Raw genomic sequence first — 15,667 nt, 5'->3', positions numbered from 1 at the left:
ATGACATGCTGAGACATTTGCAAATAAAAGTACTCACCTTTCCACTGAAGCTCTTCCTATTGTCAGAGAGTGTTTCTGGGGCCATGAAGGCTGGAGTGCCAGCAGTGCTAGACAGTAAAGCATCATTGCCCTCAAACTGGTTACTAACTCCAAAGTCTGCAATTTTGATGTGCCCATCATCGCCAAGGAGTAAATTTGAAGGCTTTATATCCCGATGAACAATTTTTTGGTAGTGTACTGTGGAAATTAAAATAACAAAAAATTCATAATGCATAGGCTTCAACCATATTTAGCTCATAACAGAAAGAAAACAGAAGCATTCTCTTAACTTAAAAAAGGCTTTATTCCCAAATGTGTGTACACTTGAGGGCATTTGACAAGTTAATACACACACACATCCAGAAACACTCAAAATAAGATGCAATAAAATTAACATATTATACTTGCTACACATGAGAATGTTATCCCATATTTCTCTTAACTTAAAATTCACTTTCATATTCTATGTCACTTTTTATTAAAATTAGAGTCAGCGTGAATTTTTATACAAGAGAAACAGTATTAAGTCTTGTAAAACAGTTTGTTTTGTGTTTTTCTTTTTTGTACCTGTACTTTTATGTATGCCTTGTAACCTCATTCATTGTAAAATTTATTAAATAAAATGAGAGGTGGTCTTGTCCATTACGGGAGATGGACCTCTGAAGCGGAACTCCGTTAGCAGAGGTGTTATTTTTCCTCTTTTTTTTATCATCCCGAGGTATCCTATATTTACTCAACCCGCTGAGGTTCAATTACAGTATATGCAAGCATATATAAACATGAGTGGCAGAAAAAGGGCTTGGAAAGAAACAGAAAAGACAGCTAAAACTTCATCCAAGCCTAGACAGGCATCAAGTCCAAGCTGAAGGTATGGCCTGCCAGAGACTGACCTGGAATAGATAGGTGAAAGCACAGATTTCCCTGGACCTGATGTTGCTGCATCGTCTCCAGCTGAGAGCGAAAGTGGGAGCGAATGTGCCGAGTTGGGCCAAAACTCGTCGATTCCAGAAGATTCATTGAAACTGAAAATGGCCTTACCTTCCGCATTGTCAACTACTCCCCGTGAGCTGGTAACATTGACTCCAACTGGGCTTGCCACTTCATCTGCAGAGTACGGAGAAGACCGAAACGATCTGTCCGAACTGAAGGTAATGATCGCCGCAATAGCCACCACTCAAGACATAAAAGAGCTCAAGAACGATATAAAGAAAGGAATAAATGATATAAAGAAAAGGGATATAAATGATATAAATAAAGAAATAAAGGACATACACTAGACAAATGAGAAGCTGCTTCAGGATATTAAAGACCACGAAAAATGTTGAAATAATTGCTTTGTGGCAACCTTTAAACATATGCTAGAAAAAAATGAGGAAAAAAATACAGGAAAATGTGTCTAAGTTTGAGAATAAACTTAGAACACTTGGCGCTCAATTGGAAGACATTAAGCAAACATTCATGACTCGTATTGAAATAGCTGAACAACTGGCATCTACTGCTGACGGAAAAGCAATGGCTGCAAATTCCGAATGCAAAGTACTCAGAGACAGACTGCACTGGAAGATGGATGCAGAAGGAATAATATTAGAATCGAAGGTCTCTCTGAGAATCGTGAAAGTCCTAACCCAGTGAAATTTGCAGCTGTGAACTACTCTCTAAAATAATTACAGACGACTTGAAATCAGACACTGAGATAGCATCAGCTTACCGTATACGTGGATTGAATACCTCAAAACCTAGGACTCTCATCATACGTTTTGAAAAATTACAATTTAAATTACATATAATGTTACTTCTCAGACAGACACAAGAGATTATATGTGAAAATAACCACACTCGTATTTTCCCTGATTTCTCACCCTCAACAGCTGCTAAACATGCCGCATTTTACAACATTAAACAGCACTTACGGAAAGCTGAGATCAGATACAACCTCTTGTATCCTGCCAAACAGAAAGTGGACATTCAAGGCAAGCTCTACATTTTTACTTCCACGAAGGAAGCAGAAAAAGAGCTAAAAAAACTGATCCCGACACTTTTTTGAAATATAATCATGAGTTGCATTCAGTCCTGGCATGGCAAAGAAGATCAATAACTCTTAGGAAGACTGGAATTTAAGGTCAAAGCTGTCTTATCTTAAATTAAGACTAGAAAATTACAACAAATGTTCAGAAGCAATGTCTGCAATACAGTGTGTAAAATACTTTTTAAAGTCCCTCCCTTTCAAAGATCCCAGAGTACAGTGGGAAAAGGATCTCTTACTCAACATTTCAGAAAAGGAGTGGAAGGCAGCCATGCACAGAATTTACTCTAGATCCATATGCATAAAGCATACAATTATTCAACTTAAATTTATATATAGAGGGCATCTGTCTAATTTAAAATTGTCCAAAATGTTTCCAGGGCAAGATCCAACCTGCAAACGTTGCAATCAAGTTCCAGCCTCATTGGGCCATATGTTTTTTCAAATGAATATGATTCTGGACCAAAATCGTAATGCCATTCAGACAGCCTTGGAGTCACAATTCCTCCTAATCCACTAACAGCTGTGTTTGGTGTACTTCCAGATGGGCTTAAAGTGGAGAAGGACAAATAAACTGTGATTGCCTTTACTTCACTATTGGCATGTAAACTTGTCTTGCTCAAATGGAAGAATCCTAATTCACCTCATTTAAGTCAGTGGGTAACTGATGTTATATATTATTTGAAATTGTAAAAGATCTAATTCTCAATTAGAGGATCTGTACAAAACTTTTTCAAAACCTGGCAGGATCTAATCAATAACATTTTAGAATATTTAAATTGAGGAAGCAGATTTTCTTCCCTTTTTTTACTGTATTTATTTTCAATTATTTATTTATCCATCCATCCATTTTCCAACCCGCTGAATCCGAACACAGGGTCACGGGGGTCTGCTGGAGCCAATCCCAGCCAACACAGGGCACAAGGCAGGAACCAATCCCGGGCAGGGTGCCAACCCACCGCAGGACACACACAAACACACCAAGCACACACTAGGGCCAATTTAGAATTGTCAATTCACCTAACTTGCATGTCTTTGGACTGTGGGAGGAAACCGGAGCACCCGGAGGAAACCCACACAGACACGGGGAGAACATGCAAACTCCACGCAGGGAGGACCTGGGAAGCGAACTCAGGTTATTTATTTATGTATTTATTTATTTACTTATTTTTCCTACTATTAATGTTTTACTCTGTTGGCCTAGCTCTCTTTCTCATGGGTGGGGGTTGATTTGTTTCAAACATAGTTTTGTAAAACTTGACTTGCTTGTATGGAATGTTATTTGATTTTAATAAATTCACTAAAATGCAAATAAATAAATAAAATAAGACTGCTTGAAACTGGCAGCGCTTTAGTCTCTAACTCTCTCCATCTCCCTAACCCTGCTACCTCTTTTTATTTTCGCAGTTCAAAGGAAATCAATTTCTGTAATATCACTTTTAACATTTTACTTGAAGTTGCTGACCTCAAGCCTAGGAGAACCTGGACCAGGTACAAGCCATTGTTGCTACAGTGTAGCCACAGTGCTATGCTGTTAATGGCATAAACAAAGCAGGCAGCAATCATGAGTCTCACACCATACTTCTCTGTTCTATTTTTATTCTTATTTACCCAGAAATATATAAATGCTTCAATCTCTGCATAGATCAACATGACGATCAGTTAAACAATGGTGCATGCCAATTTCCTCTTCAGAACAATTGCGTAAAAACATTTACTTTGGTTCAACAATAGTATTGTTGTCAGTTATCAAGAAATACCTGATTAAGTACCTGAATGTCCCCAGAACTCGTTAATTTTCAAATGAAGCAGGCAGTTATGTATCACCACATTGTATGTGGATGAGATACTAATCAAAGCAGTCTGATTATTCAAAGTAGGTGCCTCTTTTGCAAGACAGGTAAATATTTATGTCCTGTAGATAGCCATCAACAATAACCTGTAGCAGAATTTTACACAAATTTTGCCTTTTCTTTAAAACACTGATTTATAGCCCATTACACTAAGCAACACACAGAAATTACATTTTACTTAAAACACTGAATTCTTGCCCATTACATTGACTTACTGTTTATATCTGAAAAGACTTAACAGTCCTTGTCAATCCTAGAAAAGTCATCCAAGTACAGAAATGCACTAGCACAATAATCTAAAAAAAAGCCTTAAAACTGACCTTTTTTCTGTGTGTAAACCTTGTGGTTTAGAAGTGGATAATTAAGTCACTTGACAATGCAACTAGAGAAGTCAAGTATCCCATGCTTCCCTGCAGTAAAGACTTTTGCTTACTCATCTGTACTACTTCCAAAATACAAAAAACTTGTATATAATATGTCTCATACAGCCTGTTAAGAAAATGTTCTGTTCTTCTGAAACAAATGGTATAATTGAAAGTCGTAAGCTCTGAGATCGGTAGAAAATAAAATAACTGCTCAGAATACCTAATCTGCATAGTTAAGAGATGATTAGAAAGCCTGTTGTCTGGTTATAGTTTTTGAATACTTAATTTACATATTCATTATTCTGATGGTTGCTAACAACCTTCCTTTCTTTAATAAAGATCTCTGTTCCTCCTGGCAAACAAGTGAAACCAATTTTTTTTCCAATAAACTTGATGTCAGAAGCGGGATGTCTATCTGTAATCCCTGGTCTTCAAGGCAGTTGCATCTGGACAAACACAGCAAGGATAACCAGCTAGCATATTAAAGATGTGTAGGCATTTAAACTCCCAATTTAATCTTTGCTTTTTGTCCATGTTACAGGTGCTCCCTCTTTTTCAAACAGTACACAAACAGGATTTATTTCAGTAACAAACAGATCTTTTTAGGATGATCTGAGGGTGACTCTCTCAAGTAAAGGTCAAAAGTTCAAGGACATCTTCTTCAGCACTACACCATGAGGTGCTAAAAAAAAGAATATGCATTCATGAAAGGATTTCATGGAGTATAGCTACAGGTTCACTTGGTATGATATTCCATTACAAAGATTTTTTAAAAGAAAACAGAAATGTTCTACTATGTTGTTAAGCAACTTGATTTTGACTAAGACATAATTTGAGCAGCAGGCTTGTTCCTGCTCTCATTTTACCATGAAGTAAATTCCCAAACATACATTTTACTTTTCTCGGAAAGTGGATAGTGGATAGTAGTTCTTCAATTTATTAACATTTTTAATTTTTTGTTTCTTCCTAAATGTTGTTTTCATCGGATAAGCTTTATGATAAACATGAAGATGCAAATGGTATCATGTTAACTTTTCCACTATTAACTACCATGTTATTTATAACCCACTTACTTGGTGGTTAACGAAGGGAGTCAACTACAAAAAAAATTTGTAACAGTTAGCTCCTCAACTGGTCTGCCTGGCTACACTTCACCACATTTGCTGGGCAGGAAGATTGTTCAAAAGGCAGGCCAATGCCAATCACCAAATTTTGTTCCTTTTCTCTCAGCTTGAACTACAATCTATGCATAAATACATCTAAAGGACATAAACACCAAGAACGTAAATTAACAGCTTAGTTGATATTTTGAAACTGATCACAATTTAAACAGTTACAGTAAAGCACTCACCCATCATGCCCTGTGCACATCCAAAAAGGTGAAGATCATCCCACACTCATACACATGTACACAATCTTTGTAATTCATACCCCTGATGATACAACATACTTCCCATTATCATACATTTAAAACATGGTCTCCCTCCCACATCCCACAGATGAAAAAGTCCTCTAAGAAATAGTTTGTTGTAATAAATACAATATATGTTTGACAGCAAAAGCTTTTTTTCATCCTGTTGTTGAACTGCAGTTAAAGTTAATGAATGACGCAGTCACTCAACACATCTCCGAAATGCAGAAAAACTGGAAACTCCTCACCCATGTTCCAATGAAAGTCTGCTGTGAGTATATTAGCCAATTTAATAATTGCTATCATCTCACTGGTAAAGAAAAATAACCACATTGCTTCATCAACTGAGAAACTCTGATTATCCTTCTTTCTCTCTTGTGCCTATCTCTGTACTGTCTGTTTTAACTTGCTTCAAGTCCTTGCCATATGATTTTTTTATCCATTCCGCTTTGCATGTGGCAACTACAGATTCAGACTCATCTAGGGAACTTGGCATCACTCCTTATTGCTGCTGTCCACACCCCAATCAAAAACCTATGATAAACAGGAGATATTTCACATAGGCAGTAAACACATGATAACACATAGACCTGAATAATGTACTGTATGTGACAACACTTCAACAGAGCCACAAATTGTCACACGTTTCTATAACACAGATTGAATTTGGCAGAAATAGTGCTTGGTATATTTTGTACTGTATATTAAAGTGACAGGGTCCTCCTCTATGTGTTAACAAGTGGGGGGATTTTATTGATTTGGGAAGAATTTCAGCAAAGGCTTATAAAGAATGACATAAGCATCATGGACTCCCTGATTTACTGGTTGTTACAATGTGTACACACTAAATATCCAGTAGCTGAAAAATAGATATGGCTTAAAGAAAAATAAAATATAAATATCCAAACATTACCTTATCTTTGCCAAATGGATCAATGAATAAAAATATACAGAATGTTTTAATTTCATAATCTCTGTAACAGTACACTTTTCAAATGAGGTTCTTCAGTAAATAACTTTTTTAAGGTTTGTGACAAATGCAGCTGAGGGATTGCATCAGTGTGTGGAAGAGACATTAGCTAGCTGGTTAATAAAAACTCAAATTTTAAATGTCACAAACTCCTGATGCTTAAAATTTCTAAGTGCCTTCCTCCTCTTTTTTCCCAACTTTAGGGTTAACTCTATAAAATCATACTTACCTATTTAAAATTATTTCAGCATTTGTTGTTTTCAAGGTACATCTTACGAGCGACCAAACTGACCTTAACTGCAGTATCTTATTCGCACCTTAAGTCAGCATCCCATTTGCACCTGTAAACTTCAACCATCTCTTGTATGTCCTTTCACATTAGTCACATTTTTGTTGTTATACTTGTAAACATTACTTTTTATTCAAAAGCCCAACAGACCACATAAATTTAGTGTCAGCAAACTCTTGATGATTTAATTTTGCTTGTGATTCATTTTCTGATTTTGCAGTCCTACTAACTAACTGTCTGTCTGTGTGATTATGCATAATCATTAAAGGATTATGTGTTGTAGCACTACAGAGGAGCTGCTCTGTGCTTCAAACCCTTATAAGGTAAACCACAAAAATGTCTGACTAGTGTGGAAATTTTAAAACACCAACTAAATTAGGATGACCAGAAGTATTCTTTTTCCAAGTTATTTGGCCATTTCCTAGTGTTTTGCTTGGGCAGGGTTGATAAAATTCCTAAAATTGTCAGAAATTTTACTGCTAGTTGTGTTAAATAAGACCATACATTGCATTCTGACTTAGTTGGCTCCTAGCAAAAGGGACACAAACACATTACAAATGAAATACATCACAAATACAAAAGATTTGCAAGCAAAAATGTTTAAAATAAAATAGTTAAAAAAAATTAACATGTTTTTGATCTGTACACAACAAATTTGAAGCCAAATGTACTATCTGTAGAGCTGTCACATACATGTCAACAAAAATAAACCTGCTAGCTACATCAAAGCACATGCCTGGTTATTCTACAAAGCAGAAAACTGCTGTAAAGAAAAACAACTCATCAGCACAAGTGATAGACTTACGAGGAATCAGAAGATGCAGGAAATATAGCTAATGGTGTTTTGTCAGATTAGTGGATAGTAAAATGACCTTCATTGCACACGTTACCCAGACTGTATGTGTGGTTGTTTTTAAGGCCATGAGAGATGTTTAACTAGTGTGGACAGTAGGGGGTGCTGCATCCTCCTAAACTTTAGCCACCACCACAGAAACACAAGTCCCAGGTTCATATAAGTGAATTATTAACACAAAGTCCTCACAATGGTCTCCAATGCACAAACAATAACTCTTCCCTTTTCCATCTCTTCCACACCTCCATGCCCTGGGGGTGTTCATTGGTGTACCTGCCTCCAGGGATGCGGCCATCTAGCAGTTCAGGGGAACATGTAATAATTCAGCTCCCCCTGTCCTTCCTTTAAGTTGGGCCCCTAGCCGGGTAATTTTCCTCCATCAATTCCTGCCAGGATGCCAGCATACCCATTCTTCACATGTCATTCTATGTCCAGATCTTTATGTAGGTAGGGGACCTCCTTTCTCTTTTAATGTCTATTTGCCACCTGGGTCTCCGGGCCAGGTACAGGAAGGGAGTCTATTCCAGCGCCTACCATCATTTACACTAGTTTTACTGTGTTTAAAATGTTTTGTTAGAATTGATATTTTTTGCGAACAATGAGAACTTCTACCAAATTATAACTAATATAACTTTTTTTTTATTTTCCAGAAGATGTTGTGTGCAAAATTAAGAAAAATATAAAGCTTAAAATAGACCTAATTTATTTTTTTTCTTCTTTACCATTATGTAAGAAAAACAACAACCCTACAACTGTTTAAAAAACTTTACTAAGAAGTTTAAATTGATTTTTTTGATTAGAAAGTTTAATAAAGATTAAAGGCTTCGGAGGCACATGTCGTTTACTTGAACCGACACTAACATGCCAGTGTGTGAGGGTGGCGCCACCAAGACTTAGTTCATGCTTTAAGCTCAGAGCAGCCAAGATCGATTCCCATTTTGAGACTATAGACTTGATTAGTCTGTTACAAAATTAATGCATGGCTAGACAAACAATTGTAGCCATTGCCATTTTTATTAAGAATATGAAGGTGCAGCCTTTATGCATGTATCTGTGCTATGAATGGTGCTGTATTTAAAAAAAAACAATCTCTCTTTCATTACAACTCCCTTATTCAAATGCCTGACACTCAAATGTTAATTAAGAATGACTGCCAATTAGTCATACCATTGTACCCCAAAATCATGCACGAATTGTGTATTGTTATTTCTCAGCTAAGTCTATAATGAAATGTGGTAATAATGAAAGCTTCTTTTGCCTTGAAAGTGAATTTCCCTCGTTATTAAGTTTAACATATGCAGAATGTTTAAATGACAGGTGAGATTGCTGTAGTTCTCCACCAAGTAAAGAGTAAACCAGAAACCAGTATGTTGACCGTCATTGTGTATTAGTTACAAGAGAGAAGTGTGAGTATAACTCCAGTTTTTTCTACATAAGGCCTTGGGCCATTCAGCATTAGTGCATTAAACATAATGAACTGATACAGCATACTGTATCTTTCTTCCTTGTGTGTATGCAAATGATGAAAAGGAAGTCATCTGCAACATAGAATTGCCAAATGATTCAGAACCAAAAAATGTAAGTTTAAAAAAAAAAAAAAATTAAAAGTGGGCAGTGTGATGTAATGGCTAAGTTAAACTTTATATTCTTTCTGCCATGCCTGAGACCCAGTAAGCAACCAAGAATACTAAGTCAAACATCAGCAAATATCATACCCAGAAAAAATGAAAAATAGACACAGAAATTCACAGACAGGAGAAGGTCTTGCAGTTTTATTGCTCATGGATATGGAGTTAGGATATCTAAAAATACTGTGCTGTGTATCAGTATTTGACAAAAGAATGAAATGGCTATAGCCTGTTTCCAGGAACAAAAAAAGAACATTGTAAGCTTTAACAAACTGTTCAAATAAAAAAAAAAACTTGAGGTACAAGTTTGAAATTTAACCTAACAATTTGTTCCTAGTGAGTATAATTTACCTATCCAGCTACTGGCTAGACAGGTTACTAAAGAAAAATAAAAATTATCTCTGACACATTGTTATTATTAAAAGAAAAAAAGTTCTTCTAAGTTTTGCTTTTTAATATTCCCTCTGCCAAGGTAGCTTTTACATTAAAAATGGTTTATATAAAGCGTGAGCTGGTAACTACTGTGAATCTAAGAAATTCACTTGTAAAAAAACTACCATTACAAATGAAGAATTCACATATACAAATTTTTGTATGACTTCACAACTGAAACTGGTGTTTTCATTTATTTAAATATTCTATTACATATTTTAGAAATAAAAATATATGTTATAAATGGAGGTGGACATCAGAAACAGCTGGGGACACACCGGCAAATTATTAAAAAAATAAAGCTAGAAAAAACAAGGACAAATTAAAGAACATAAACAAAGAATAAAGAAAATCTGAGTGAATAAGCAAAGCTACAATGTTATTTTTTCTGTGTAATTTCCCAAAATCAGATTTAGTGTACTCACAAATGCAAATTACTTAAATAAAAATTCAAAATATACTGTATTGCCTCCTTTATATAAATATATAAATATTTAGTTACTTATTTAACTAAGCCTATCAGTTCTCCTTTGGCACAGGCCACAAACAGCAGCTCCTGTGAGTCCTCTGTCCTGGGTTAGTTTTTCAAGTTGTCTCCAGGAGAAGCCCCTTTTTTTGTGTCATCTTCAAGGTCAATTAAGCCAGGTGTTCTTTGCCAGGCCATTATTCCTGGGGATTCCACATTAGCACTTGCCTCATAATGTTGATTCTCAGCTAATACATTATGTGTCCTGTCACCCACCATCTATTTTTCTTTAATACTTCTTCTGCTGATACCTGTGGTGTTCTCTGCCATAAATCAGTGTTACTGATGGTTTCAGGCCATTGAATTCAAATGATTCTTTTCAAACAACTATTAGTAAAGATCTGCACTTTCCAGATGGTGGTCTTTGTTGTCCTCCAAGTCTCAGCACCAAACAAAAGAACTGATATCACAGTGGATTTAAACGGCCTGATATTAGTATGCTGTGACATTCCTTGGAGTTCCAGAGACCCCACTTTTAAAAATGTGCTTACGTTTAGAAACTTTGCATGAAAATTGGCTTAATGTTGCCGCAAATTCCAACCACCCATAAGTTCAACACAGATTTTTACTTTTTGTGGCAATTTAGTGATTCCAAGCAGCAGGACAATGAATTGAACAGAAAAACTTACTTCATTGTGCATTTCAGTGATGCATCAGTCACATTCTGATGTTCTTGAATGAATTCTATCACAGTTAATTCATATATTATCTCAATACAGTGGTCTTCAGTGCTGGTAATAACACCTAATGCATATGCTTAATGTTAGTTGACTTAGCATGTAGCCTATCTATTTGTCCATAAATACTTTATGATTATTACAGCCTGTAACCGAACAGGGATCAAGTAAATTCTAGGTGATGGTCTCTCCAAGAGGGTGGCTATAAGAAGTGTAAATCAGCATTTAAGCCAGCCATCATCATGAGCCAAAAAATCAACACAAAACCTGACAACTAACTCGTTACATAGACTGCCATTAGCATATCCTCCAAAACAGCTAACTCTGCCATTGTCTGTTATGTTGTACAACACACAGCACAACTTATATAATCTTTCTTTTGGTGATAGTGGGTATCTATCATCTCAGAGCCTGAATCTTCACATCACTTACCAACCCACAAACATCGCAAGAGAGGAGATACTCCATTCATTGGTTCATTTAAAGGTAGGCAGTGCAAGTTTAGATTCTTAGGGCAGTACGCTGTTATAAAGCCCCACATACTGGAGGTTTGCTGCATAGTAATAGATTGTAAAGTGCTGCACAATATAGTACAGAAATACAGACTGCCTCTGTCACCAGAAATAGGCCAAAAGGAGTGCAGGATGACCCAGAATCTGTCCCTCAGGAAACCAATGCAATGGCAATTTAAAGACATTTGGATTTTATACATCGAATGTAAAGAGACTTGTATGTATTATTTACTTGTCAAATATTTTTTCAAGTTTATTAAGAATGTTCTTAATATCTTGCAGTTTTGTGCATACTGCTTACTTCACTTCAAATTTTTGTGCCTGTTGCATGATGGTACATTACTATTGCTCTCTCCACCCAGCTGCTGTCACTTGTTCCCACTTGTTATTTTCTTTTATTTGTGACTCCTGCAGAGAGACCAGCAAAAAGAATGTTTTTGCAGTTCTCCACTTCAACCAAATTCAAAATCACTGAAGTTTCATTTTCTATTAATGTTCTCCCTAAGTATGGAGTAAAGACATCACTCAGGAACGTGAACAAATTTATATGGTGATTAGATCATGAATATTCAAAAAAGGCCTCCTTAAGCCATACATGGTTATTATGTGATAAGTGGTCCGTGGTGAAGCATGATTTTTAAATAAACAGGTCCTGGAGCATGCAAGGCTCCGGAGTGGTGCAGGCGTTGCTTCAGGGGTTGATTGGGGTACTTGGCTGATTGTGCAGTCACATGACATGAAAATGCAAGCAGGTCAGTCAGGTGCCTCATTCACATCTCGCAGTAGGTGGAGAATAGCACAATCGGACAATATAAAAGGAGCCTGAATGGTAGAAAGGGGGAGCAGATCAGAAAAGCAGATAGAGGATAAAAGAGATCAGAGGTTAACAAAAAAGGAAAAGGCAGGATCGGAGGAGCCCGTGTTGTAAACAGTAGAGGCAGGTGGTCAGAAGTATGCACCAAGGAAGAGAGCGGCAGTCTGCACATGAATGTGGGGCTGGAGAAGGGGCACTCCTTAGAGCAGTGAAGGGGAGTAGGAGCAGTCCTGTCGTGCAGCGTCTCCCTTACAGACACCGACAGACTATTTGAGAGAGACATGGTTGGGGTATGGAGTGGAGTCCTACAGACACTGATGGACTGGCAGTAGGAGCCCAGGACCAGGGATTTAGTGGATGACTGCACCTGTCAGCAGGTGTGTCTTTAGGCTGCAAGGTCCTGATGGGGATAAACTGAGGAGACTCCAGATATTAGGAAGAGGCATTGGATCTTGTGACTGTTTTAACAGAGAAACCTGCCTGGGATTTTAACCTCATTTTAATAGCATTATTTATTGCTTGTTTTTAACCTCCACTTGACACTTTGATTTTATGGATTTATTTATTTAATGAAGAAGATCTTTTGAACTGCACTTTGGAACGCTTTTGTTTGGTTTTTAATAAAAGAACTGAACACTGAGCATCATCCCCTTGCTGACTCTGTGTATGTGTATATTCATTTGGCCGGCTCATCTCGGTTTACAATTATTGACGGTTCTGGATTAAAGTGGCTCTCGGAAGCAACCAGGGAAAGTGGAGCCAACTCAGACAGTCACATACTGGCTGGCGGTAATGGGCAGTTGCTTAAAGCAGGGGTCCCCAACCCCCAGTCCGTGGCCCACTACCAGTCCGCAGCCGTCTGACAGCCGGGCCACAAGAGAACTGCCGGCAACGGAGACTCACTCAGACTTTTCAGAACGCTTGGCGGGCGGGGCTTTGCAGCGGTGCAGAGAGGAGAGAGACCGAGGTGAGAGAGTATTACAACAAAGTATTTTTATGGTCCCGACAGTTTCCCCATATGACATGAGTCTATAGAAATCACGTTACTACGAAGTACATTCAACAGATGCTTTCATTACAATGAAGTGACCTTGAAATGCTTGAACGAATCATCCACAGAGCAGTTAGATCTGTGGTCGCATGCTCAGTTGTGCACGTTTGCACAACGATCCCCAAACAGAAACATTGTAAAAAAATCTCTTTCTTTGAACTTTCCTCGTACTGTTTTTTTTTTTTTTTTTATGTTTTTGTTGTCTGTGGTTTTCAGTGATTCCTTTTGCTTATTGCTTGTCAACATTTGAAAAACATCCATTGGAATTTAACTCATTGTCACCCTCCTATAGAAACGGCAGACACGAAAAAAAGATAGCAGTGTTATTGTTTGTGATGTGCAATCTGTTGGAATGGCAAATGCAAAGCATATGTCTTTGTTATATGCAAAAAAAGAAGAAAAATCTCAGATTGCAAACGTATGCGAACTGCTTAATAACTTTAATAATAATAGAAATATTATGTAAATTGTGTATAAAACTGCCCCCCCTCCAACCAACCCCCCCAACCGGTCCGTGGAAAAATTTGCATCTAATAAAGTGGTCCTTGCTGTCAAAAAGGTTGGGGACCACTGGCTTAAAGCACCACATGCATGTGTGTGTTGTTTTAAATTGATCTGAGAAGCATAAGCTAATTTTTACTATGTAATGGAATCAACATTTTATAGATGAGGCCCCAGATGTTCTTAAGCTAGACAAAGGCTGTCCGAACTTTATCACACTTTGCCTTTTCTTTTTTTTTTTGCCTGCCTGTCAATAACACTTCCTAGGTAGGTGAAGGTTTCTTCCTCCTCAAGTGGACTGGGTAAATGCAAATGTATCTGTACTTGAGGACTTTAGTTTTCTCTTTGTGAATGTTGTTTATGGGTCTAAAACAGGTGGGCTGTCTCACAAGAAAAGTCCATTTGGTTTATTTAATTAGATCAGCATTTATTTTGAGAAAACTTCATTCATGTTTTCATACTATGCTGTGTCTTATTAGTGTGAAGAGAATTCATTATTCTGGCTGTATTTGATATTCTCCTGTCTATGAATGTACAGACTAATAAATCTCACCTCTACACAAATAAGCTTTAGAAAGATATCTAAAATGGAATTACTTCAGAATTAGGGAAGCACAAAAGGATGTAGATCCTATATTTGGAAAGGTTCAGGATCGTTTTAATTACCCACAAAGTAAACCTACAGTATATATCAGGACTAAGCTTCTTGCCTCTTAACGTTTAGGTAATGTGAAAGGCAAACAGTAAATAAACAGTACTGATTGCATGGTTCCCTTAATGGGATAACTACAGAACATGGAGAACAGTGCAATCAGGAGACACCAAGTGTCAGTCTTGTTGGTTACAGTACTTTGCAAATAATTGAAAATTAATATATTAATAGGGCTATACAATATTCTTTAAACTTAACTTGAGTTATTCAGTTTAGTAATGCAAAACCTGTATATTTTTAACATCACATAAAAAAATTACAACACTTGAAATTAATGTCTTAACAAGCCTCTACCCAACTGAATGTCAAAATCCATCATGTCCAAAGAGTAAATGATGCCAGCTGGCTGGAGAGTTCACCATGTGCAACACTACACAAACGGTAACTGCTGCTTTATAAATAATAAGAATTTTATGTATAGCACCTTTATCACAGGACAGTGAGCTCCTGAAACACTCGACACTGGGACAAAAGAAACCTTTTAACTGGATCGAAAAATCTATTTATTTATTATAATTTAAATATTCTAGCCAGAACACACAACTCACAATATTCGATGCCCAGGACCACGTCTTTGAAGTAGATCCGTGCCTGCTCCTCTGTGAATGGCTTGTCTGTTGGCACTTCCATCACTGGGCTGAAAGCCAAGACAAGAGAATGGAAACGGAATTAAAGAACATTTCTGCATTTTTCACCATGCTCATTCCTGGAAGACAGTTTCATGTACTGTACTGTAATTGTTTGGTTAAAGTGTTTCTTTATGTATTTGATTAGTGAAGCATGTTGAGATTCTAATATTACATATACAGTATATATATATATATATATATATATATATACACACACATACATACATACATACATACATACATACATACATACATACATACATACATACATACATACATACATACATACATACATACATACATACATACATACATACATACATACATACATACATACATACATACATACATACATAGAGAGAGAGAGAGAGAGAGAGAGTAT

General features: G+C 36.8%; 1 protein-coding gene across 5 annotated transcripts in view; it reads right to left on the bottom strand.

Moving 5' to 3' along the window:
• Positions 1-15,667, bottom strand: part of camkk1a (calcium/calmodulin-dependent protein kinase kinase 1, alpha a) — a 198,247-nt gene that overhangs the window by 35,178 nt on the left and 147,402 nt on the right. For all 5 annotated transcript variants that reach the window (XM_028807015.2, XM_028807012.2, XM_028807017.2 and 2 more), the window contains exons 10-11: positions 15,205-15,293; positions 38-237 (exon numbers count right to left, since the gene is read on the bottom strand). In XM_028807015.2, coding sequence (XP_028662848.1) covers positions 38-237; positions 15,205-15,293 — 289 coding nt within the window. The remainder of the gene's footprint in view (positions 1-37; positions 238-15,204; positions 15,294-15,667) is intronic.

The sequence above is a fragment of the Erpetoichthys calabaricus genome, chromosome 8 (assembly GCF_900747795.2).
Source record: "Erpetoichthys calabaricus chromosome 8, fErpCal1.3, whole genome shotgun sequence".
In the NCBI taxonomy this organism is placed as follows: domain Eukaryota; kingdom Metazoa; phylum Chordata; class Cladistia; order Polypteriformes; family Polypteridae; genus Erpetoichthys; species Erpetoichthys calabaricus.
Note: the sequence above shows the minus strand (reverse complement) of the source record. Positions and strands in the feature narration are given on the sequence as shown.